The sequence below is a fragment of the Protopterus annectens genome, chromosome 7.part1 (assembly GCF_019279795.1).
Source record: "Protopterus annectens isolate FY-2018-M chromosome 7.part1, PAN1.0, whole genome shotgun sequence".
Lineage (NCBI taxonomy): Eukaryota > Metazoa > Chordata > Ceratodontiformes > Protopteridae > Protopterus > Protopterus annectens.
In genome coordinates, this window is record NC_056740.1 from 427,331,049 (window position 1) to 427,356,910 (window position 25,862).

At 38.2% G+C, this 25,862-nt stretch overlaps 1 protein-coding gene across 1 annotated transcript in view; it reads right to left on the reverse strand.

Moving 5' to 3' along the window:
• STAB1 (stabilin 1) overlaps positions 1-25,862 on the reverse strand; it is a 2,761,215-nt gene that overhangs the window by 2,482,511 nt on the left and 252,842 nt on the right. The window contains exon 7 of the mRNA XM_044078505.1: positions 2,324-2,443. Within this exon, the coding sequence (XP_043934440.1) occupies positions 2,324-2,443 (120 nt within the window). The remainder of the gene's footprint in view (positions 1-2,323; positions 2,444-25,862) is intronic.

The following is a 25,862-nucleotide window of genomic DNA, read 5'->3' on the forward strand; positions in this document are numbered from 1 at the left end:
GTCCAGCTCATGCCATTGTGCATTTAGGTTTATGTCACTTAGATAAAGCCATTTATTTTGCAGCTCAATGCATGTGTAAGCAGTGCTGTATCTCTTACTTTATGTTCTAACATGCTTTATACTTATGTACTTACATTAACCTGGAACTCTTCTCCCCAGACTTCTACCAAAAGTGAGCTCTGCACATTGGATATGAGTAAGTAAGTAACTAAGTATAAAAACAGCATGTGTGAAAGGAAAAAACATGCATGAATGAACTTTTTAAAGATATTCTGAAATACTGTGCCCCCTTGGTCAACAAAATACAGTAAAATACAGTAATAAATACATGAACAGCATGTAAGAAAGAATTCTTAAACCATAAGGTGAAGTAAGCACTGTGCCTCCACGATGCATTAATGCAAGCTAGCATGCTCTTGGACTTTGCAAAAGGTATGGCAGGTAGTTTCAGTATTCTTAGTATAGCCTTAGTATAGAGCACACACATCTGTGGCACCAGGCTTCTGCTCAAGCACAGAATCTGACTGCAGGCACTGCTCTAAAATTGCTTTGTATCATCCAGTCCTCAGTACATGATACATAACATCTATGCTGTAGTGATCAGAAATATGTTTGTTGCCTCAAAAGTGAATTTCTCTGCAGTTACCCTTGCCTTCCTGTTATCATGTACTCTAGATGCACATGGATACTTTTAACAATGTTGCTTAATGCATGTGCTTTGCAACGGTAACCATTTGAAATGTCTTGACCTGCTAGAGTGAGTCGCAAAATACAGAGACGGAATGGCCGCAAGACTGGACTTATATATATCAAGTCTGAGATGCCATTTCTCAGAATATTCCATTTTCTCTGAGTTATAGTGATCTAGGAATTGGTATATATAACTATATAGGGTGTGGAGGGCTTGCCCCCTACATATGGGGTGCAGGAGGGCTCCCTTGATATTCTCCCATGTTTCCTGTCTTTTTTTTTTGGAATTCCTAGTGTTGATATTTCAGTAGAGAGCCCTTCATAACTTAAAATGGCTGTGAATGGTTCTGTACCGGTATTACTTGCTGGCCATATGCCGCTATACACTCTGCCATAAAGGGGGGTTATGCCCTCTCAGAATTACCCACTAGCACAAAGGGGAAGCAGTTACCCATAGATAAGGTTATTAGAACCCCATATGTAGGGGAAAAGCCCTCCACACCCTATATAGTTATATATACCATTTCCTAGATCACCAGCCATTATTGAATCCCCAAATGATGTGGATATTCTACAAAAGAACCTTACAGAAACAGATGCTTGGTGCCAGAGCCATGGGCTCAAGCTCAATGCCAAGAAATGTATAGTTATCTCCTTTGGGAAAAAAGCATGTACCCATGAATTACCACATAGGTGGCAGTACACTAAACACCGAAAGTGTGATATGAGACTTAGGGACACAGGTGGACAGTGGACTCACCTTCAATAACCACATCAACACAACAGTCAGAAAATCCTTCTATGTGGCACACCTCATCACTAAGGGCTTTTTATCCAGAAAAAAGGAGGTCATTGTCCCACTGTACTCATCCATCATTAGACCCATTATAGAATACAACACCCCGTTTGGTATGTAACTCTCAAGACATCTGCAACAACTGGAAAGGCCACAGAAATACCTCACTAAAGTATATGCCCTGTGCTGACCATCTAAAAAAACTCCATTTATGCACTGTCGCATATTGTCTACTCAGAGGCGATCTCTGCTTAACATACAAGGCCGTGTCAAACCCAGAGCTGTTGGACATGCTACATTTAAAGAAATCCCAATCCCTCAGAGACACATGCTCCAGGGATCTAAACCCTGTCATCACAGTGAACAAAACATGCTGGAGGGATAGGTTCCTGACCAAGAGCCTTCCCAGACTCTGGAATAGACTGCCCATAAATGTCAAGCAGAGTGCCTCTTTGACCCTCTTCAAAAGGAACCTTGATGATTGGATGGGATATAAGAAATTCACCCCGGGGATCACGTCAGTTGCCCTGCTAGACAGGGGTCCAGGGAAGTAAATACTGTGGAAAGAAATAGCCAGGGAATTGTTATGGCTAGGCTTGTATAGGACCTAGGGACGATAACCTAGTACCAACCTATGAACCTATGAAAGCACAGAGAACACAGGATGATCAGGAGACACAACACGCAAAAGTATAATAAAGAGGAAAGAATATATAGAAAGGGTGAAAACACACATGATCATCTCACACTCTGACTAACTCACACTCTGACTAACTCACATCAGTCACCTGGATTCTGACACTCTGAAAGTATTACCTTTGAAGAAAATCATCTTACCCTGGCAGGCATTTTCAGTTTTCTGGAAACCAGGCATGCACTCACAGATGGTAGTGCCATTCCCCCAGTCAATGCAACGAGAATTTTCTGGACAATTCAATGCTTTGCACACTGGTGACTCTAAAGAAACAGAAGGGAAAATAAATCACCAAACATTCATTTCTACAAATAAGTTGACACCAAACTTCCTTATAAATGTTTAGGAAAAACACCATAACAGCAGCAACAGGTCCATGCTTCTCTAAAATACAGTGTATACTAAGGCTTCCGGATGGAGTATTGCAACATGCTCCTGTTTAATTCCAGCCTGTTTTATTCTGTTACAGCACAAATTTCACTCAGTCTACACACATCTCCACCCATGATAGTCATAAATATTTAAGCTGGTCCTTTCTTGACTGTGTCTTTACTTTCTTCCCCCCTACTAAACATCAGCTAATGAGACCTTTAGAGATGCTCTATTTGATTACTTCAAGATAAAATGCATTTGCATTTTGTAATACCCCATGGTTACTCCCACACCCCTTAACTTTGTCTAATTTTCTACTAAATTCTCAGAGCTGCCCTCTAACTATTCACTTATCTCTTCTAGCCAGTGGATGGATTACTTGTAGCCTGTGCTTCGGGCTGTTTTCTGTTTATGCACCTACTACTCTGAAACAGGAAAAGGACTCACAGGTGAGATGCAGACATTATCTGCATAATGGTGTGGTATTCTCAGCATGTTAAAAGGCACTCCCAACCGTAATCCACAACAGCTGTATGTAGATGAATTATGCCAAAAGTCCTGCACATTCAGAATGGAGACTGGTACTGGTACACATAGTAAGTCAGACGGAGAAGACTAGCTTTCCAGTGGTCTATAAGCAGCTCAGCATCCCAGGCAATAGGGCTGCAAAAGGAGAAAGTAACCTGAAAAAATGTTAATATCAGGGCATTTTAGTCAGTCAGTCCCTAAGACCAACCACATGATCTACACTCCATAATGCCCACTGACTGTGTAAATTACATTTTGTAGAGGGGAGTAGTAATCTTATAGCATTTAAATAAGCTTTACAGATACAACTACTGGCAACATTGGGGCATGCATTTTAATGTATCACTGACCTTAACAAGGTGCATTATGTATCTACTAAGTTATACTGAGTATGGCATGCATATTTAATGCATGTTGCAAAAATGCTTATGTGTTCAATGAAATCACAAATGAAACCAATTGGATTACAGGCAATTATAAATATACTGAATAGATAAAAGAATATATTTGTATTTGATCAAAGACAAAAATATTATACTAGTTTACATACATAATTTTACTGTGTCTTTTTATCATCCTATGCATACATTTCATCCTAACCCTATATCATATATTTCCACAGACACACAAATATCTTCTAAAAAAAGTATTCAGTGTATTGACTACAAAATATTATTGTTACCAATAGAAATTCATCACAAATAGTGTAGTTTATGGACCGTGTGCTGCTCTTTACATAAAGGTATATCAGAATATTGTGTAGAGTGCAAATGTTATGTGTGGCTAATCATCTCTATTCACCTACTTCATTTTATCATTATACCGATGAAGATGAGCACAGTGCAGAATGTAATGATGAAGATGAGCACAGTGCAGAATGCAGTGATGAACATGCGCACAGTGCAGAATTCAATGATGAAGATGAGCACAGTGCGGAATTCAATGATGAAGATGAGCACAGTGCAGAATGCAGTGATGAACATGTACACAGTGCAGAATTCAATGATGAAGATGAGCACAGTGCGGAATTCAATGATGAAGATGAGCACAGTGCAGACTTCGATGATGAAGCTGAGCACAGTGCAGAATTTGATGATGAAGCTGAGCACAGTGCAGAATTTGATGATGAAGATGAGCACAGTGCAGAATTCGATGATGAAGATGAGCACAGTGCAGAATTCAATGATGAAGCTGAGCACAGTGCAGAATTTGACGATGAAGCTGAGCACAGTGCAGAATTTGATGATGAAGATGAGCACAGTGCAGAATGCAATGATGATGAAGATGAGCACAGTGCAGAATTCAATGATGAAGATGAGCACAGTGCAGAATTTGATGATGAAGATGAGCACAGTGCAGAATGCAATGATGAAGATGAGCACAGTGCAGAATGCAATGATGAAGATGAGCACAGTGCAGAATTTGATGATGAAGATGAGCACAGTGCAGAATTCGATGATGAAGATGAGCACAGTGCATCATTCGATGATGAAGACGAGCACAGTGCAGAATGCAATGATGAAGATGAGCACAGTGCAGAATTCGATGATGAAGACAGGCACAGTGCAGAATTCAATGATGAAGATGAGCACAGTGCAGAATGCAACGATGAAGATGAGCACAGTGCAGAATTCGATGATGAAGATGAACACAGTGCAGAATGCAATGATGAAGATGAGCACAGTGCAGAATTCGATGATGAAGAAGAGCACAGTGCAGAATTCAATGATGAAGATGAGCGCATTGCAGAATTTGACGATGAAGACGAGCACAGTGCATAATTTTATAATGAAGATGAGCACAGTGCAGAACTCAATGATGAAGATGAGCACAGTGCAGAATTCGATGATGAAGACAGGCACAGTGCGGAATTCAATGATGAAGATGAGCACAGTGCAGAATGCAATGATGAAGATGAGCACAGTGCAGAATTCGATGATGAAGATGAGCACAGTGCAGAATGCAATGATGAAGATGAGCACAGTGCAGAATTCGATGATGAAGATGAGCACAGTGCAGAATTCGATGATGAAGATGAGCACAGTGCAGAATTCGATGATGAAGATGAGCACAGTGCAGAATTCAATGATGAAGATGAGCACAGTGCAGAATTTGATGATGAAGATGAGCACAGTGCAGAATTCGATGATGAAGATGAGCACAGTGCAGAATTCGATGATGAAGATGAGCACAGTGCAGAATTCAATGATGAAGATGAGCACAGTGCAGAATTCGATGACGAAGATGAGCACAGTGCAGAATTCGATGATGAAGGTGAGCACAGTGCGGAATTCAATAATGAAGATGAACACAGTGCAGAATGCAATGATGAAGATGAGCACAATGCAGAATTCGATGATGAAGATGAGCACAGTGCAGAATGCAATGATGAAGATGAGCACAGTGCAGAATTCAATGATGAAGATGAGCACAGTGCAGAATTCGATGATGAAGATGAGCACAGTGCAGAATTCAATGATGAAGATGAACACAGTGCAGAATGCAATGATGAAGATGAGCACAGTGCAGAATTCGATGATGAAGATGAGCACAGTGCAGAATGCGATGATGAAGATGAGCACAGTGCAGAATTCAATGATGAAGATGAACACAGTGCAAAATTCAATGATGAAGATGAGCACAGTGCAGAATTTGATGATGAAGATGAGCACAGTGCAGAATTCGATGATGAAGATGAGCACAGTGCAGAATTAGATGATGAAGATGAGCACAGTGCAGAATTCGATGATGAAGATGAGCACAGTGCAGAATTCAATGATGAAGATGAGGACAGTGCAGAATTCGATGATGAAGATGAGCACAGTGCAGAATTCGATGATGAAGACGAGCACAGTGCAGAATTCGATGATGAAGACAGGCACAGTGCGAAATTCAATGATGAAGATGAGCACAGTGCAGAATGCAATGATGAAGATGAGCACAGTGCAGAATGCAATGATGAAGACGAGCACAGTGCAGAATTCGATGATGAAGACAGGCACAGTGCGGAATTCAATGATGAAGATGAGCACAGTGCAGAATTCAATGATGAAGATGAGTACAGTGCAGAATTCAATGATGAAGATGAGTACAGTGCAGAATTCAATGATGAAGATGAGCACAGTGCAGAATTCAATGATTGATGAAGATAAGCACAGTGCAGAATTCAAGTGGCTTCAACGTCACTTAAAATTATTACCACCTTGTCCTAATGAGAGTTATTTACTACTTCTTTATGTAAATACAAATGTTTAATATCACCCCACCTGTCTATTTATAATAAAACAGAGTGATTATCTGCAACCATCATGGGTGTTTAACTTGTTAAACTATATTATCGATCATCTTTGTAAGAAAATCTCCAGTAGAATCTTAGCATTGTTTAAACTACCAACATTCTGCTTGCTGTAATCTTCACAACTGCTGCTAGCAACCTGTTCTTGCTTATTACTTACAGTCAAAATGTCCTGATGGTCGTACAACACCATTATATAAACACCTAATATCCACTGCACCCAAACCAACTTATGTGAAGAACACCCTTCAACGAGCTGCTTCTGTAATGAGGACAGGTGTGTCACACTCCCATAATAGCACTACTGCTCTGAGCCACCATGGACTGAATAATCATTTTACAATCATACATAATACAACATACACGTTTCAGTTAGAAACTGAGCACACTGTGGCTCTCCAAATTAATATAAATGAGTGTGCCAAATTGCACTAGTTCAAAAACAAATCAAATGCAGAACATCTGGGTGCCATACCTCACAAACTATGGGCACTAAAATTTTGGACAATAGCTCTGGAAAAGTAGGGACACCTTACCTAAACTATGGACAACTAATTAGCATAGAACTGCATATCTAACAATATAACTCCTGTCACTTCCAGTCAGATTGTAGGATACCAACACTCAAAGACATAAGTTTCAAAAACTGAGTGTGAGAAAATGGTGCAAAGTAAGCATACTTTACTATGAGACAAATGATATGATACCATAGAAAATCATGTTTTAGTCAAGACTAAAATATCGCACTTGACTGAAGATTTTCTCTTAAAATCACTATCCAGAGTAAAACATGATTGTAGTTTGGGACCATACAACATTCTCAGATGTTTCTGATATGAGACTACACATTACATAGCTTCTGGTCTTAGTTCCTTGTTCAGTTCTCTTCTATTTTCTAGTGTAGTCCTTGAGAACTGGGTATTAGCTAATGTTATAGTAATTCATAAAGGAGCATTGTTGACAAGATGAACAACTACAGTCCTATCAGCCCAGCCTCACAAATAAGCAGGTGCTCAGAAAAATATCTTTCAGCTGCCCTTGAGTGAAATGGTACAACTGGACCATTACACCACGTAGTTTATCATGGTTTTACAAATAATAAGTCTACTTCTAATAGTCTAGTGACTTTTTTTTTACTAGAGAGTTAGTAAGGCCAAGGATCTTGGATTTGAAATAGGAGTGGTCTCCTAGATATGTCAAAGGCCTTTGGTTATAGACGACATTAGGTTATTACTGATTCTATGAATCAGCTTCTAATAAATCCACGTACAGTTAATTGAGTTGTTACCTGGCTAAGCTACAAACCAGAGTGTGCAGATTAACAACTTGTACTCAGACTGGGTGAAGGTGCAAGCAGGACTAACACAGGGATCTGTTTTAGCTCATGTCTTGTTAACTATTTTCTTTTCACTATTTCCACTGTCTGAATCATGTCGGTTGGCCAAGTATGTGGGTGACATCACAACAGATGCCTTTCTAACTAATATTAGTGACATTCGCAGTTTCAGCTGTTTATGTAAGTACAGCTGTAGAACTGGTTACAAATTAATCCTGATAAATGTGGAGTTTTGTTCATTGGTAAATCTTACCAGTTGATGAAAATGTACAACTCAATATAATTAGAGAGTATAACAATTTAAGGGTTAGTATTAGTAACAACTTAAAAAGTTCAATGCTTGGACTCAAACAGTAACATGTAAAACTATGAGAACTGTGAAATAATTTTTATTATACAACGACCCCCCCATTAATATTCCAAAACGTGCACACTGATTGGTCAGTGTGCACGTTGTAAATCAAAGACTTATACTCACCCGGACTTTTTCCATTAGTATAAGTCTTTTTTTTTTTGAACAGCAATGGAGAACGGAAGAGCTCCGTTGCTGTTATCTCGCCATGTTAAATGAGTTTAACATAGCAAGATATCTTAAAAAAAGCAACGGAGATCTTCCTTTCTCTGTTGCTTCCACACACACAGTTCTGATGTACTGCGTAACCATACGCATGCGCAGTACATCAGAACTGCCACAGAATACTGGACAGCTGCGGAAGGGCAGCAAGGAGGCATTATACAATGCCATTATTTAAGAAAATTGTCATTGTATAATAGCAATAACCCACCAACCGTGGGTAAATCCAGCATTACCCACACCCAGATGTGGGTTAGTGTTTAAAAGAACTTTATGCAATGTCAACATATCGTCTCAGTAAAGCTATTTATCTGCTTTATTAGAAAAGCAATAGGAAATTAATATTTGTTTTGTCCCTACAGCAAGTGTGACTTGCTTATTTTTGAAAGTATAAAAGTAAATTCACTAAAAGAATTCCATTTCTCAAAAACTTTTCTAATAAGGCTAGATTTAACATTCTTCATCTTTATTCCATCACCTATAGGGAGATTTGGTTTAAACTATGCCTGGCCGATAGAAATTTCCAAGATGAGGAATTTTGAATATTAAAGAATACTGACTTGCCTTAGACTAAAGTCATATGAAGGGGTTGCTTGTTTACTTTTAAACTGACAAATGCAGAACCAAACTAAGAAGAAAATTAATTTCAAATTCGTGGTAAACTGATTCAATCAACTGATACTGTACGTAAGACAGTCACACATTAAATGATTTAAAAAAACACTTGATTCCTGGATGGGTCCACCAGTTTATTTGCTGAACCGAGAGTTTGCATTTTAAATGGCCTTGTCCAGTTTTCTCAAAACTATTAAATTATGATATTAAAATGTGACTAAGTGTGAATAATATGAAAACAAACTGAACCAAATAAAAGTGGATAACTGAATTACACTGTAGAAGACAGCTGTGAGGGAGAGAGGAATGGCAAAACAGGATCTTTCACTGGTGAGTCATTTGCGCTCATTGCTTCAAAAATATTTCTTGCTGGATGGTGATCAGGCAAGCTGACAGAAATCTGAGTATTTCCACAAAATACAGCCAGTGATAAGAAACAACAAATGGAATTTAGAGCTAAATATTAAATAAAGATGAAATGGAAATTAAAATATAAAAATAACTAACAGGCTCTTCAAATGCAGATATGTAGTAAGGGAACTCTGCTTATCTTTGAAGGACATAGGACCTTTAGAGGCACTGAATCAGTAGCATTGTCACCTCACAGCAAGAGGTTCTCCCGTTCGATTCTCAGCTGGAGTGCCTTTTGTGTGGAGTCTGCATGTCCTCCTTGAGGTCGAGTGGCGTTCGAAAGACACGCGTGAATGGGCATGCCTTCGTTGAAGGTTGGGTGTCGGGCTGGCACCTCGGCACCGTATAAATCTACTGCCAATCATTGTTGAGCAGGAGTTCCGCTGTGGCGACCCCTAACCGGGAAAAGCTGAAAGAAAAACAACAAGTAGGAGATGGTCTTAAATTACAGCACAAAGAAGGCATCTTGTTAAGCTGAGTACGAGCAGAAGGAAAAAGGATTCAAGAGCTGACCAGTAAATATTCAACACACAGAGGCCAGCAGACAAACAGCAGTGACACAGGGGTAAACATGTAATAATGACAGTGGAGAACAGTCGATAAGAAGTTGTTAGTATTCATTACAAACTGTAATGATGACTGATGCACAGAAAATACCAAAAATGACTGTCTATAAAGAAAGACATTCTGACCGTTGTGCACATTGCATTAAAAGCTTCACTTAATGCCTATCATTCCCCCACAAATTCTGATACACTCACGCTATCATGTTGAATTCATATTCAGAGTGCATTATCATTCTGTGGACCACCAATAAGCCTTTTCCCGGGTGATATTTTACATAAGTAGTACACTTAACACAATGTTTTATTATTTACTTGCATTGTAGCAGTGCAGAGGCTAAGGTATATGTGTTCTTCTATTACCAATCAGTCAGATTAACAAACTTGCTACAGAATGGCTCGTTTTTGGTCAGTTGAACATTTTTTAACTCAAGTCCAGATGATTAAAAAAAAAAAAGAACTCCTTTCTTTCTATTCTCCATGTAAAGAGGACATACCATGGAGTGAGCAAAAAAAAAGCCTGGAGACTTAAGACAGGACTCTTGTCCTTTTGATTTTTATTTGTTTATTTATTTATACATACACACACACATACACACACACACACACACATATATACATATATATATATATATATATATATATATATATATATATATAGTTGCACTTAAACTGGATTAGGGAGGAACTCTGCTTCACATGGATGGGGAGCCTTTTCCATAAAAGGGGTAGTCTCTGGGATACATACCAATCTCTCCAGCTGGTCCTATTTATATCACAGACAGGTTTTAAGTCTTTAGAACAGGTAATTCTGGTACTGTTTGTTTTGTGGATATGCAGGAGGTCCAACAGAGTGGGGTCTGACAATGCCCTGTATGCCAGGCATAGATCTCCCCTCAAAAGTCTGTAGGAGACAGAATACAGGGATAGGGCCTTGAGGTGGTCTGCATAGCACATATTACTTAAGCCCTGTATTCTATTAGTGAGGAACCTCTGTGGACATTCCAGTTGTTGGATATACCTGGTTAGGTACATACCAAAGGGGGCATTGTACACACTGATAGGTCTGATGAATGCCGAATACAGTGGAACAATGACTTCCTTAGACTTAGATGCCATACCTTTGTTTATAAGTTGCACAACATAGAATGATTTCCTCACTACTGTAGACATGTGATGATCAAAGGCTAGCTTACTATCTATGTGTGACCCTAAGTCCTTGACTACTGGGTCAACCCTAAGGGGTGTGTTGTCAATATGATAGTTATCGGGGATGGATGACTTCCCAAAGGATACTATTATGCATTTCTTTGCATTATTTTTAGTCCATGGCTCTGACACCAGTTGTTTGTCTGTGTCAGCCCCTTCTGGAGAACATTTGTGCCAGTATGAGATTCAATGACAGCTCCTAATCTGCAATCATCTGCAATTTAGTCAGTCAGAGACCACTGACATTGGCCTTGACATCTGAGAAGTAAATGCCAAAAAGGAGAGGTCCAAGGACTGATCCTTGTGGTACTCCACTAGGGACTGGCCTCTTTGTAGAGGTGGACTCCCCAATTCTAACTTCCTGGGTCCTGTCTGTGAGCCCGTTGGCTATCCACTGGGTGATATATGGGTTTGTACCTAACCTCCTGAGTCTGTCAAAAATGGCCGAGTTGGGTATTGTGTCAAATGCCTTGGCCAGGTCAAGGTGCTTTGGTGAACTTCTCAAAGAAGTCTACCAGGTTGAGTAGGCATGCTCTGCCCTTGACAATACAAAACTGGGTTGGATCCAGTGTCTGGAGGTTTATATATTGCTATTAATCATCTCCATGATAATTCTTTCCATGGCTTACATACAAGACTATTGAGATTTATGTGTCTGTAGTTTCCAGGGTCTGTAGATGGCCCACATTTGTGCAGAGGGATGACTGTTGCCTTTCTCCATTCATGAGGCAAGAAAGCCTGCTTGGAGACTACAGTTAAATAGTAATTCCAGAGGCCCTGATAGGTCATGTTTCATGCTATTTAGAAGGCATCCTGGGATATTGTCTGGGCCCATTGATGCAGTGTTCTTTTTCTTAGAGAGAGCATTAAGGACCTGTTCCCTAGTGATAGTAAGGGGAGTTATATTTGATGATATTTCCTGAGGGAAGGTTGAAAGAGAGACAGCAGTAAAGTTGAAGCTGAATTTATCAGCCAGGAGGTTTGCTATATCTTCTGGCTCAGTATAGGTGGCTCCATTTACAATGAGCTCTACACACAATTGTGTAATGCCTTTGACACTGCAGACAAAGCTAAATAATGCTTTATGGCTATCCTTGGCCTGGGAGGCCAAACTTACCTCAAATTTGGCTTTGGAGAACTTTATTTGTCCTCTGAGTTGTTTGTTTAATTTGATGAGAGTGCCTTTATCCTGCTGGGTGCTGCACCTCCTAATTTTTACCATGATTTTCTTCCTTCTGTTATACATCCAATTGATTTTGTGATTCCACCAGTGTGGCTTGTTTTTTGAGTTAGTTCTGTACTTCTTCCTGGTGGGTACAGCTGCCTCTGTGCAGCTATTAATATGCTTGTACAGGGTTTCTGTGAACAGTATTACATATGCAAAAGTGTTCTCAGGGTATATGGGGGCTTTAAATTTTGCCAGGTTCTCACTTAATAGCAGGAGATTAGCCTTAGAATAGTTCCTAAATATTCCAGGTTTAGCTGGGGATATAGGTTTTGTTTTTACTTCAGAGGAGACCATTTTGTGGTCTGACCTTACCAGGCTTGGCATTACAGTAGGGGGTGTGCAGCAGTCTCCCATATTAGAGAGGATCAGATCCAGTATGGTTGCACCCCTGGTTGCTGTATTGACTATCTAGTCAAGGGAGTTTGTATTTACAAAATCCAGGAATCTCTGTGCATATAGGTTTGATGTTGTATAGAATTCCCAGTTAATAGTGGGATAATTAAAGTCACCCATGAATATGGTATTGGGTTGGATGGTTAGTGTTTCTAATAAATTTAAATGCATGGTATGAGTTTCCTGGGTCATAGAGGGGGACCACTAGCTTGCGAGGAAGCGGTATTGGATTTTACCTATGGTGATTTGACCATGGAGCAGCTCAAGTGCAATGTCCTTTTTGACCAACCTTGAAGTATATTGATTTTTGATGTAAATAGAGACACCTCCACCTTTAGTCCCTCCCTGTGAAGTAGCTGGTCTAAATGTGTGGAAGGTGTTATAACCTTGCACTGTTAGTGTGCTCTCTGCAGCTTTAAACCATGTCTCAGAGACCACACAGATATCAGCATTCTCTAGGGTAAAGAGAGCTTCCAGGGAATGGAGTTTTTTGTTTAGGCTCCTAGCATTGAGCAGTAATACTTTCAGAGTTTCTTGGTTTTGATTTGCTATGTCGGAAGTAATTTCAGTTTGGCATTGACTAAAAAAGGCACTATGGGGGAAGAGGAAGACAGTGTTTTAGCTAATATTCAAAAGCTTGGAGGGGAGATGTGCAGACCATCCCTGGCAAAGCAGCATGGTCTGTTGACTATCTCCTTCCATGCTGACAAATATTGCACCTCCCCTTAGAATGACACCAAAAACTAAGCCAATTATTAAAGTCAGTCATCTTTTGTTCAGAGCCTTAGCCAGTAATCTGAATCCCAGGGGTGACAGGTGCAGACCATCTCTGGCAAAGCATTGTGGTTTGTCAATCATGTCTTCCCAGGCAGATAGATAATGGATCCCCTTTAAATGACACCAGAAGCTTAGCCAATTGTTGAAGTCAATAATTTTGTCCTTATATTGTGGTATCATTCTGGGCAAAGCCAGGATGCTACTCAGGGCTAGGGTCATACATGCCTGGGCCACATGATCTGAGAGCTCTTCCATGTCTCTTTTCATGTAGTCCAGGGAGGTACGTCTCAAGTCATTTGCTCCAACATGGACAATGACAGAGTCATATTTGTACTTGTTGTGGAGTGACTTGAGTGCATGAGTTATGTGGTGGATCCTGGAACCCGACAGGCAGCTCACTGTAATTTTCTCCTTGTTCAGCCTGGTGAGTGGGGCATCAGTGTGCCTGACTATAGAGTTACCTATGACTACAGTGTTAGGTATGTTGTCTTGCTTTGCTGGGTGGCACACTGGTGTTGTGAGCTATGTGACACTTTGGTTGTGATTGGTGTTTGCATTTCGGCTTTGGAGGTCCTTCTTGCTTGGGCAGGTTACAGTTTAGGGCATCCGCAAATGTGGATTTAGTGTTGCTATGTGTGGGTGTTGGTGGTGTGAGTTTAGAAGGGCTATGTGTGGCTTGAGGTGTAGTGTGGGTGTTAACCTTTACCTCTTGACTGTCTAGCACAGTCTTGGGTGGAGAGAGATTTGCTTCCAGTTTGGCTATGTAAGTGCATCTCTCACAGGTTGTATTGTTGGGTGGCAGGAGGAAAGGGTTGTCTGTGTAAATGAGGCAATTGCTGCATTGCCCCAGTATGCCCAAAATCACCAGGAGAACAGCAGAAATCAATGGAAGCTCACCTTTGGACATGCCTGGTTTGGTGCATTTTTTAAAAAATACAGCAGCTGTTTTTCCCTTACCTTAGCAAGGTACTTAGCAATTACAGGCTGCTTAGTGCCTATGATTAATTTCTCCTTATTAAGGAGGGTTGAGTGATTGTATCAGTTTAAGGCTTCCTAGTGCTTTCCAGCAGGTATTATAACAAGGGCTAGTCACAGGGATGCTTAAAGGCAAGATTTAAAAAAATGGTTTATCCTAAACACTGCAGTGTGCACTAGAGAAGTTAGATGTCAAAGTAGGTAATTGAAGTTTTACCTGTCTAAAAAGTTAAGTTTTAGGGGAGAGTCACTATTTTCAAAACAGCAAAATAGATTGAAAGGGGGTGATCACTTTTGTATTCCGGTACTATGGAATACAGTAGAATGGCCAATAAATTTAAATAGTTGAAGGGGAGTGATTTCACAAAATGAAAAATACAAGCCAGTGAAAGCAAAGAGGAAATGAGATATAGGGTCAAATTAACATAAGAGGCAGGCAACTAGAAAGACAGTGGTATTTAAGAAGACGACAGTGAAAGAGTGGGGAAAAATTTCTGCCTGACTCACACGAGACAGAGCTGTTGTGTTTTTTGAAGTTTTAATATGCAGTTAAAAGCAGAACACAAGCAAAACACAAGGTAAAGAAAACAAATCACAGCACTCAAAATATAAAAAGGCAATAAACTAATACAAAATACAACAAATAAAAAGCAAACCAACCTTTTCCTCACAGCAAAGTGTAGCAGAGTCTGGGTGAGCCTTTCCAATAAAGCTCTGAAATGTTTTATGTTACCCCTTAAATAGAAGGTTTAGTTCCTAGCTCCACCCCCTCAATTCACAAATGCTTAACCTTAAGTGACCTCTTCTATCTTATGTATGAGTCCTTAATTGATCAGTTCTAATTTCTGCCTGACTCACAAGAGACAGAGCTGTTGAGTCTTTTGAAGTTTTAATATGCAGTTAAAAGCAGAACATAAGCAAAACACTAGGTAAAGAAAACAAATCACAGCACTCAAAATATAAAAAGGCAATAAACTAATACAAAATACAACAAATAAAAAGCAAACCAACCTTTCCCTCACAGCAATGTGTAGCAGAGTCTGGGTGAGCCTTTTCAATAAAGCTCTGAATTTTTTTATTTTACAACTTAAATAGAAGGTTTAGTTCCTAGCTCCACGCCCTCAATTCACAAATGCTTAACTTTAAGTGACTTCTTCTATCTTATGTATGAGTCCTTAACTGATCAGTTCTAATTTCTGCCTTTCTCACAAGAGACAGAGCTGTTGTGTCTTTTGAAGGTTTAATATGCAGGTAAAAGCAGAACACAAGAAAACACAAAGTAAAGAAAACAAATCACAGCACTCAAAATATAAAAAGGCAATAAACTAATACAAAATACAACAAATAAAAAGCAAACCAACCTTTCCCTCACAACAAAGTGTAGCAGAGTCTGGGTGAGCCTTTCCAATAAAGCTCTGAAATGTTTTATTTTACCCCTTAAATAGAAGGTTTAGTTCCTAGCTCCACCCCCTCAGTTCACAAATGCTTAACCTTAAGTGACCTCTTCTATCTTATGTATGAGTCCTTAATTGATCAGTTCTAATTTCTGCCTGACTCACAAGAGACAGAGCTGTTGTGTCTTTTGAAGTTTTAATATGCAGTTAAAAGCAGAACACAAGCAAAACACAATGTAAAGAAAACAAATCACAGCACTCAAAATATAAAAAGGCAATAAACTAATACAAAATACAACAAAAAAAAGCAAACCAACCTTTCCCTCACAGCAAAGTGTAGCAGAGTCTGGGTGAGCCTTTCCAATAAAGCTCTGAAATGTTTTGTTTTACCCCTTAAATAGAAGGTTTAGTTCCTAGCTCCACCTCCTCAGTTCACAAATGCTTAACCTTAAGTGACCTCTTCTATCTTATGTATGAGTCCTTAATTGATCAGTTCTAATTTCTGCCTGACTCACAAGAGACAGAGCTGTTGTGTCTTTTGAAGTTCTAATATGCAGTTAAAAGCAGAACACAAGCAAAACACAAGGTAAAGAAAACAAATCACAGCACTCAAAATATAAAAAGGCAATAAACTAATACAAAATACAACAAATAAAAAGCAAACCAACCATTCCCTCACAGCAAAGTGTAGCAGAGTCTGGGTGAGCCTTTCCAATAAAGCTCTGAAATGTTTTATTTTACCCCTTAAATAGAAGGTTTAGTTCCTAGCTCCACCCCCTCAGTTCACAAATGCTTAACCTTAAGTGACCTCTTCTATTTTATGTATGAATCCTTAATTGATCAGTTCTAATTTCTGCCTGACTCACAAGAGACAGAGCTGTTGTGTCTTTTGAAGTTTTACTATGCAGTTAAAAGCAGAACACAAACAAAACACAAGGTAAAGAAAACAAATCACAGCACTCAAAATATAAAAAGGCAATAAACTAATACAAAATACAACAAATAAAAAGCAAACCAACCTTTCCCTCACAGCAACGTGTAGCAGAGTCTGGGTGAGCCTTTCCAATAAAGCTCTGAAATGTTTTATTTTACCCCTTAAATAGAAGGTTTAGTTCTCAGCTTGACCCCCTCAGTTCACAAATGCTTAACCTTAAGTGACCTCTTCTATCTTATGTACGAGTCCTTAATTGATCAGTTCTAATTTCTGCCTGACTCACAAGAGACAGAGCTGTTGTGTCTTTTGAAGTTTTAATATGCAGTTAAAAGCAGAACACAAGCAAAACACAAGGTAAAGAAAACAAATCACAGCACTCAAAATATAAAAAGGCAATAAACTAATACAAAATACAACAAATAAAAAGCAAACCAACCTTTCCCTTACAGCAAAGTGTAGCAGAGTCTGGGTGAGCCTTTCCAATAAAGCTCTGAAATGTTTTATTTTACCCCTTAAAGAGAAGGTTTAGTTCTTAGCTCGACCCCCTCAGTTCACAAATGCTTAACCTTAAGTGACATCTTCTATCTTATGTATGAGTCCTTAATTGATCAGTTCTAATTTCTGCCTGACTCACAAGAGACAGAGCTGTTGTGTCTTTTGAAGTTTTAATATGCAGTTAAAAGCAGAACACAAGCAAAACACAAGGTAAAGAAAACAAATCACAGCACTCAAAATATAAAAAGGCAATAAACTAATACAAAATACAACAAATAAAAAGCAAACCAACCTTTCCCTCACAGCAAAGTGTAGCAGAGTCTGGGTGAGCCTTTCCAATAAAGCTCTGAAATGTTTTATTTTACCCCTTAAATAGAAGGTTTAGTTCCTAGCTCCACCCCCTCAGTTCACAAATGATTAACCTTAAGTGACCTCTTCTATCTTATGTATGAGTCCTTAATTGATCAGTTCTAATTTCTGCCTGACTCACAAGAGACAGAGCTGTGGTGTCTTTTGAAGTTTTAATATGCAGTTAAAAGCAGAACACAAGCAAAACACAAGGTAAAGAAAACAAATCACAGCACTCAAAATATAAAAAGGCAATAAACTAATACAAAATACAACAAATAAAAAGCAAACCAACCTTTCCCTCACAGCAAAGTGTAGCAGAGTCTGGGTGAGCCTTTCCAATAAAGCTCTGAAATGTTTTATTTTACCCCTTAAATAGAAGGTTTAGTTCCTAGCTCCACCCCCTCAGTTCACAAATGATTAACCTTAAGTGACCTCTTCTATCTTATGTATGAGTCCTTAATTGATCAGTTCTAATTTCTGCCTGACTCACAAGAGACAGAGCTGTGGTGTCTTTTGAAGTTTTAATATGCAGTTAAAAGCAGAACACAAGCAAAACACAAGGTAAAGAAAACAAATCACAGCACTCAAAATATAAAAAGGCAATAAACTAATACAAAATACAACAAATAAAAAGCAAACCAACCTTTCCCTCACAGCAAAGTGTAGCAGAGTCTGGGTGAGCCTTTCCAATAAAGCTCTGAAATGTTTTATTTTACCCCTTAAATAGAAGGTTTAGTTCCTAGCTCCACCCCCTCAGTTCACAAATGATTAACCTTAAGTGACCTCTTCTATCTTATGTATGAGTCCTTAATTGATCAGTTCTAATTTCTGCCTGACTCACAAGAGACAGAGCTGTGGTGTCTTTTGAAGTTTTAATATGCAGTTAAAAGCAGAACACAAGCAAAACACAAGGTAAAGAAAACAAATCACAGCACTCAAAATATAAAAAGGCAATAAACTAATACAAAATACAACAAATAAAAAGCAAACCAACCTTTCCCTCACAGCAAAGTGTAGCAGAGTCTGGGTGAGCCTTTCCAATAAAGCTCTGAAATGTTTTATTTTACCCCTTAAATAGAAGGTTTAGTTCCTAGCTCCACCCCTCAGTTCACAAATGATTAACCTTAAGTGACCTCTTCTATCTTATGTATGAGTCCTTAATTGATCAGTTCTAATTTCTGCCTGACTCACAAGAGACAGAGCTGTGGTGTCTTTTGAAGTTTTAATATGCAGTTAAAAGCAGAACACAAGCAAAACACAAGGTAAAGAAAACAAATCACAGCACTCAAAATATAAAAAGGCAATAAACTAATACAAAATACAACAAATAAAAAGCAAACCAACCTTTCCCTCACAGCAAAGTGTAGCAGAGTCTGGGTGAGCCTTTCCAATAAAGCTCTGAAATGTTTTATTTTACCCCTTAAATAGAAGGTTTAGTTCCTAGCTCCACCCCTCAGTTCACAAATGATTAACCTTAAGTGACCTCTTCTATCTTATGTATGAGTCCTTAATTGATCAGTTCTAATTTCTGCCTGACTCACAAGAGACAGAGCTGTGGTGTCTTTTGAAGTTTTAATATGCAGTTAAAAGCAGAACACAAGCAAAACACAAGGTAAAGAAAACAAATCACAGCACTCAAAATATAAAAAGGCAATAAACTAATACAAAATACAACAAATAAAAAGCAAACCAACCTTTCCCTCACAGCAAAGTGTAGCAGAGTCTGGGTGAGCCTTTCCAATAAAGCTCTGAAATGTTTTATTTTACCCCTTAAATAGAAGGTTTAGTTCCTAGCTCCACCCCCTCAGTTCACAAATGATTAACCTTAAGTGACCTCTTCTATCTTATGTATGAGTCCTTAATTGATCAGTTCTAATTTCTGCCTGACTCACAAGAGACAGAGCTGTGGTGTCTTTTGAAGTTTTAATATGCAGTTAAAAGCAGAACACAAGCAAAACACAAGGTAAAGAAAACAAATCACAGCACTCAAAATATAAAAAGGCAATAAACTAATACAAAATACAACAAATAAAAAGCAAACCAACCTTTCCCTCACAGCAAAGTGTAGCAGAGTCTGGGTGAGCCTTTCCAATAAAGCTCTGAAATGTTTTATTTTACCCCTTAAATAGAAGGTTTAGTTCCTAGCTCCACCCCCTCAGTTCACAAATGATTAACCTTAAGTGACCTCTTCTATCTTATGTATGAGTCCTTAATTGATCAGTTCTAATTTCTGCCTGACTCACAAGAGACAGAGCTGTGGTGTCTTTTGAAGTTTTAATATGCAGTTAAAAGCAGAACACAAGCAAAACACAAGGTAAAGAAAACAAATCACAGCACTCAAAATATAAAAAGGCAATAAACTAATACAAAATACAACAAATAAAAAGCAAACCAACCTTTCCCTCACAGCAAAGTGTAGCAGAGTCTGGGTGAGCCTTTCCAATAAAGCTCTGAAATGTTTTATTTTACCCCTTAAATAGAAGGTTTAGTTCCTAGCTCCACCCCCTCAGTTCACAAATGATTAACCTTAAGTGACCTCTTCTATCTTATGTATGAGTCCTTAATTGATCAGTTCTAATTTCTGCCTGACTCACAAGAGACAGAGCTGTGGTGTCTTTTGAAGTTTTAATATGCAGTTAAAAGCAGAACACAAGCAAAACACAAGGTAAAGAAAACAAATCACAGCACTCAAAATATAAAAAGGCAATAAACTAATACAAAATACAACAAATAAAAAGCAAACCAACCTTTCCCTCACAGCAAAGTGTAGCAGAGTCTGGGTGAGCCTTTCAATAAAGCTCTGAAATGTTTTATTTTACCCTTAAATAGAAGGTTTAGTTCCTAGCTCCACCCCCTCAGTTCACAAATGATTAACCTTAAGTGACCTCTTCTATCTTATGTATGAGTCCTTAATTGATCAGTTCTAATTTCTGCCTGACTCACAAGAGACAGAGCTGTGGTGTCTTTTGAAGTTTTAATATGCAGTTAAAAGCAGAACACAAGCAAAACACAAGGTAAAGAAAACAAATCACAGCACTCAAAATATAAAAAGGCAATAAACTAATACAAAATACAACAAATAAAAAGCAAACCAACCTTTCCCTCACAGCAAAGTGTAGCAGAGTCTGGGTGAGCCTTTCCAATAAAGCTCTGAAATGTTTTATTTTACCCCTTAAATAGAAGGTTTAGTTCCTAGCTCCACCCCCTCAGTTCACAAATGATTAACCTTAAGTGACCTCTTCTATCTTATGTATGAGTCCTTAATTGATCAGTTCTAATTTCTGCCTGACTCACAAGAGACAGAGCTGTGGTGTCTTTTGAAGTTTTAATATGCAGTTAAAAGCAGAACACAAGCAAAACACAAGGTAAAGAAAACAAATCACAGCACTCAAAATATAAAAGGCAATAAACTAATACAAAATACAACAAATAAAAAGCAAACCAACCTTTCCCTCACAGCAAAGTGTAGCAGAGTCTGGGTGAGCCTTTCCAATAAAGCTCTGAAATGTTTTATTTTACCCCTTAAATAGAAGGTTTAGTTCCTAGCTCCACCCCCTCAGTTCACAAATGATTAACCTTAAGTGACCTCTTCTATCTTATGTATGAGTCCTTAATTGATCAGTTCTAATTTCTGCCTGACTCACAAGAGACAGAGCTGTGGTGTCTTTTGAAGTTTTAATATGCAGTTAAAAGCAGAACACAAGCAAAACACAAGGTAAAGAAAACAAATCACAGCACTCAAAATATAAAAAGGCAATAAACTAATACAAAATACAACAAATAAAAAGCAAACCAACCTTTCCCTCACAGCAAAGTGTAGCAGAGTCTGGGTGAGCCTTTCCAATAAAGCTCTGAAATGTTTTATTTTACCCCTTAAATAGAAGGTTTAGTTCCTAGCTCCACCCCCTCAGTTCACAAATGATTAACCTTAAGTGACCTCTTCTATCTTATGTATGAGTCCTTAATTGATCAGTTCTAATTTCTGCCTGACTCACAAGAGACAGAGCTGTGGTGTCTTTTGAAGTTTTAATATGCAGTTAAAAGCAGAACACAAGCAAAACACAAGGTAAAGAAAACAAATCACAGCACTCAAAATATAAAAAGGCAATAAACTAATACAAAATACAACAAATAAAAAGCAAACCAACCTTTCCCTCACAGCAAAGTGTAGCAGAGTCTGGGTGAGCCTTTCCAATAAAGCTCTGAAATGTTTTATTTTACCCCTTAAATAGAAGGTTTAGTTCCTAGCTCCACCCCCTCAGTTCACAAATGATTAACCTTAAGTGACCTCTTCTATCTTATGTATGAGTCCTTAATTGATCAGTTCTAATTTCTGCCTGACTCACAAGAGACAGAGCTGTGGTGTCTTTTGAAGTTTTAATATGCAGTTAAAAGCAGAACACAAGCAAAACACAAGGTAAAGAAAACAAATCACAGCACTCAAAATATAAAAAGGCAATAAACTAATACAAAATACAACAAATAAAAAGCAAACCAACCTTTCCCTCACAGCAAAGTGTAGCAGAGTCTGGGTGAGCCTTTCCAATAAAGCTCTGAAATGTTTTATTTTACCCTTAAATAGAAGGTTTAGTTCCTAGCTCCACCCCTCAGTTCACAAATGATTAACCTTAAGTGACCTCTTCTATCTTATGTATGAGTCCTTAATTGATCAGTTCTAATTTCTGCCTGACTCACAAGAGACAGAGCTGTGGTGTCTTTTGAAGTTTTAATATGCAGTTAAAAGCAGAACACAAGCAAAACACAAGGTAAAGAAAACAAATCACAGCACTCAAAATATAAAAAGGCAATAAACTAATACAAAATACAACAAATAAAAAGCAAACCAACCTTTCCCTCAAAGCAAAATGTAGCAAAGTCTGGGTGAGCCTTTCCAATAAAGCTCTGAAATGTTTTAATTTACCCCTTAAATACAAGGTTTAGTTCCTAGCTCCACACCCTCAGTTAACAAAAGATTAACTTTAAGTGATGTCTTCTATCTTATGTATGAGTCCTTAATTGTTCAGTTCTAATTTCTGCCTGACTCACAAGAGACAGAGCTTTGGTGTCTTTTGAATTTTTAATATGCAGTTAAAAGCAGAACACAAGCAAAACACAAGGTAAAGAAAAATCACAGCACTCAAAATATAAAAGCAATAAACTAATACAAAATACAACAAGTAAAAAGCAAACCAACCTTTCCCTCACAGCAAAGTGTAGCAGAGTCTGGGTGAGCCATTCCAATAAAGCTGTGAAATGTTTTATTTTACCCCTTAAATAGAAGGTTTAGTTCCTAGCTCCACCCCCTCAGTTCACAAATGATTAACCTTAAGTGACCTCTTCTATCTTATGTATGAGGCCTTAATTGATAAGTTCTAATTTCTGCCTGACTCACAAGAGACAGAGCTGTGGTGTCTTTTGAAGTTTTAATATGCAGTTAAAAGCAGAACACAAGCAAAACACAAGGTAAAGAAAAATCACAGCACTCAAAATATAAAAAGGCAATATACTAATACAAAATACAACAAAGAAAAAGCAAACCAACCTTTCCCTCACAGCAAAGTGTAGCAGAGTCTGGGTGAGCCTTTCCAATAAAGCTCTGAAATGTTTTATTTTACCCCTTAAATAGAAGGTTTAGTTCCTAGCTCCACCCCCTCAGTTCACAAATGATTAACCTTAAGTGACCTCTTCTATCTTATGTATGAGTCCTTAATTGATCAGTTCTAATTTCTGCCTGACTCACAAGAGACAGAGCTGTGGTGTCTTTTGAAGTTTTAATATGCAGTTAAAAGCAGAACACAAGCAAAACACAAGGTAAAGAAAACAAATCACAGCACTCAAAATATAAAAGGCAATAAACTAATACAAAATACAACAAATAAAAAGCAAACCAACCTTTCCCTCACAGCAAAGTGTAGCAGAGTCTGGGTGAGCCTTTCCAATAAAGCTCTGAAATGTTTTATTTTACCCCTTAAATAGAAGGTTTAGTTCCTAGCTCCACCCCTCAGTTCACAAATGATTAACCTTAAGTGACCTTTTCTATCTTATGTATGAGTCCTTAATTGATCAGTTCTAATTTCTGCCTGACTCACAAGAGACAGAGCTGTGGTGTCTTTGAAGTTTTAATATGCAGTTAAAAGCAGAACACAAGCAAAACACAAGGTAAAGAAAACAAATCACAGTACTTAAAATATAAAAGGCAATAAACTAATACAAAATACAACAAATAAAAATCAAACCAACCTTTCCCTCACAGCAAAGTGTAGCAGAGTCTGGGTGAGCCTTTCCAATAAAGCTCTGAAATGTTTTATTTTACCCCTTAAATAGAAGGTTTAGTTTGTAGCTCCACCCCTCAGTTCAGAAATGATTAACCTTAAGTGACCTCTTCTATCTTATGTATGAGTCCTTAATTGATCAGTTCTAATTTCTGCCTGACTCACAAGAGACAGAGCTGTGGTGTCTTTTGAAGTTTTAATATGCAGTTAAAAGCAGAACACAAGCAAAACACAAGGTAAAGAAAACAAATCACAGCACTCAAAATATAAAAAGGCAATAAACTAATACAAAATACAACAAATAAAAAGCAAACCAACCTTTCCCTCACAGCAAAATGTAGCAGAGTCTGGGTGAGCCTTTCCAATAAAGCTCTGAAATGTTTTATTTTACCCCTTAAATAGAAGGTTTAGTTCCTAGCTCCACCCCCTCAGTTCACAAATGATTAACCTTAAGTGACCTCTTCTATCTTATGTATGAGTCCTTAATTGTTCAGTTCTAATTTCTGCCTGACTCACAAGAGACAGAGCTTTGGTGTCTTTTGAATTTTTAATATGCAGTTAAAAGCAGAACACAAGCAAAACACAAGGTAAAGAAAACAAATCACAGCACTCAAAATATAAAAGGCAATAAACTAATACAAAATAAGACAAGTAAAAAGCAAACCAACCTTTCCCTCACAGCAAAGTGTAGCAGAGTCTGGGTGAGCCTTTCCAATAAAGCTCTGAAATGTTCTATTTTACCCCTTAAATAGAAGGTTTAGTTCCTAGCTCCACCCCCTCAGTTCACAAATGATTAACCTTAAGTGACCTCTTCTATCTTATGTATGAGGCCTTAATTGATAAGTTCTAATTTCTGCCTGACTCACAAGAGACAGAGCTGTGGTGTCTTTTGAAGTTTTAATATGCAGTTAAAAGCAGAACACAAGAAAAACACAAGGTAAAGAAAACAAATCACAGCACTCAAAATATAAAAAGGCAATAAACTAATACAAAATACAACAAATAAAAAGCAAACCAACCTTTCCCTCACAGCAAAGTGTAGCAGAGTCTGGGTGAGCCTTTCCAATAAAGCTCTGAAATGTTTTATTTTACCCCTTAAATAGAAGGTTTAGTTCCTAGCTCCACCCCTCAGTTCACAAATGATTAACCTTAAGTGACCTCTTCTATCTTATGTATGAGTCCTTAATTGATCAGTTCTAATTTCTGCCTGACTCACAAGAGACAGAGCTGTGGTGTCTTTTGAAGTTTTAATATGCAGTTAAAAGCAGAACACAAGCAAAACACAAGGTAAAGAAAACAAATCACAGCACTCAAAATATAAAAAGGCAATAAACTAATACAAAATACAACAAATAAAAAGCAAACCAACCTTTCCCTCACAGCAAAGTGTAGCAGAGTCTGGGTGAGCCTTTCCAATAAAGCTCTGAAATGTTTTATTTTACCCCTTAAATAGAAGGTTTAGTTCCTAGCTCCACCCCCTCAGTTCACAAATGATTAACCTTAAGTGACCTCTTCTATCTTATGTATGAGTCCTTAATTGATCAGTTCTAATTTCTGCCTGACTCACAAGAGACAGAGCTGTGGTGTCTTTTGAAGTTTTAATATGCAGTTAAAAGCAGAACACAAGCAAAACACAAGGTAAAGAAAACAAATCACAGCACTCAAAATATAAAAAGGCAATAAACTAATACAAAATACAACAAATAAAAAGCAAACCAACCTTTCCCTCACAGCAAAGTGTAGCAGAGTCTGGGTGAGCCTTTCCAATAAAGCTCTGAAATGTTTTATTTTACCCCTTAAATAGAAGGTTTAGTTCCTAGCTCCACCCCCTCAGTTCACAAATGATTAACCTTAAGTGACCTCTTCTATCTTATGTATGAGTCCTTAATTGATCAGTTCTAATTTCTGCCTGACTCACAAGAGACAGAGCTGTGGTGTCTTTTGAAGTTTTAATATGCAG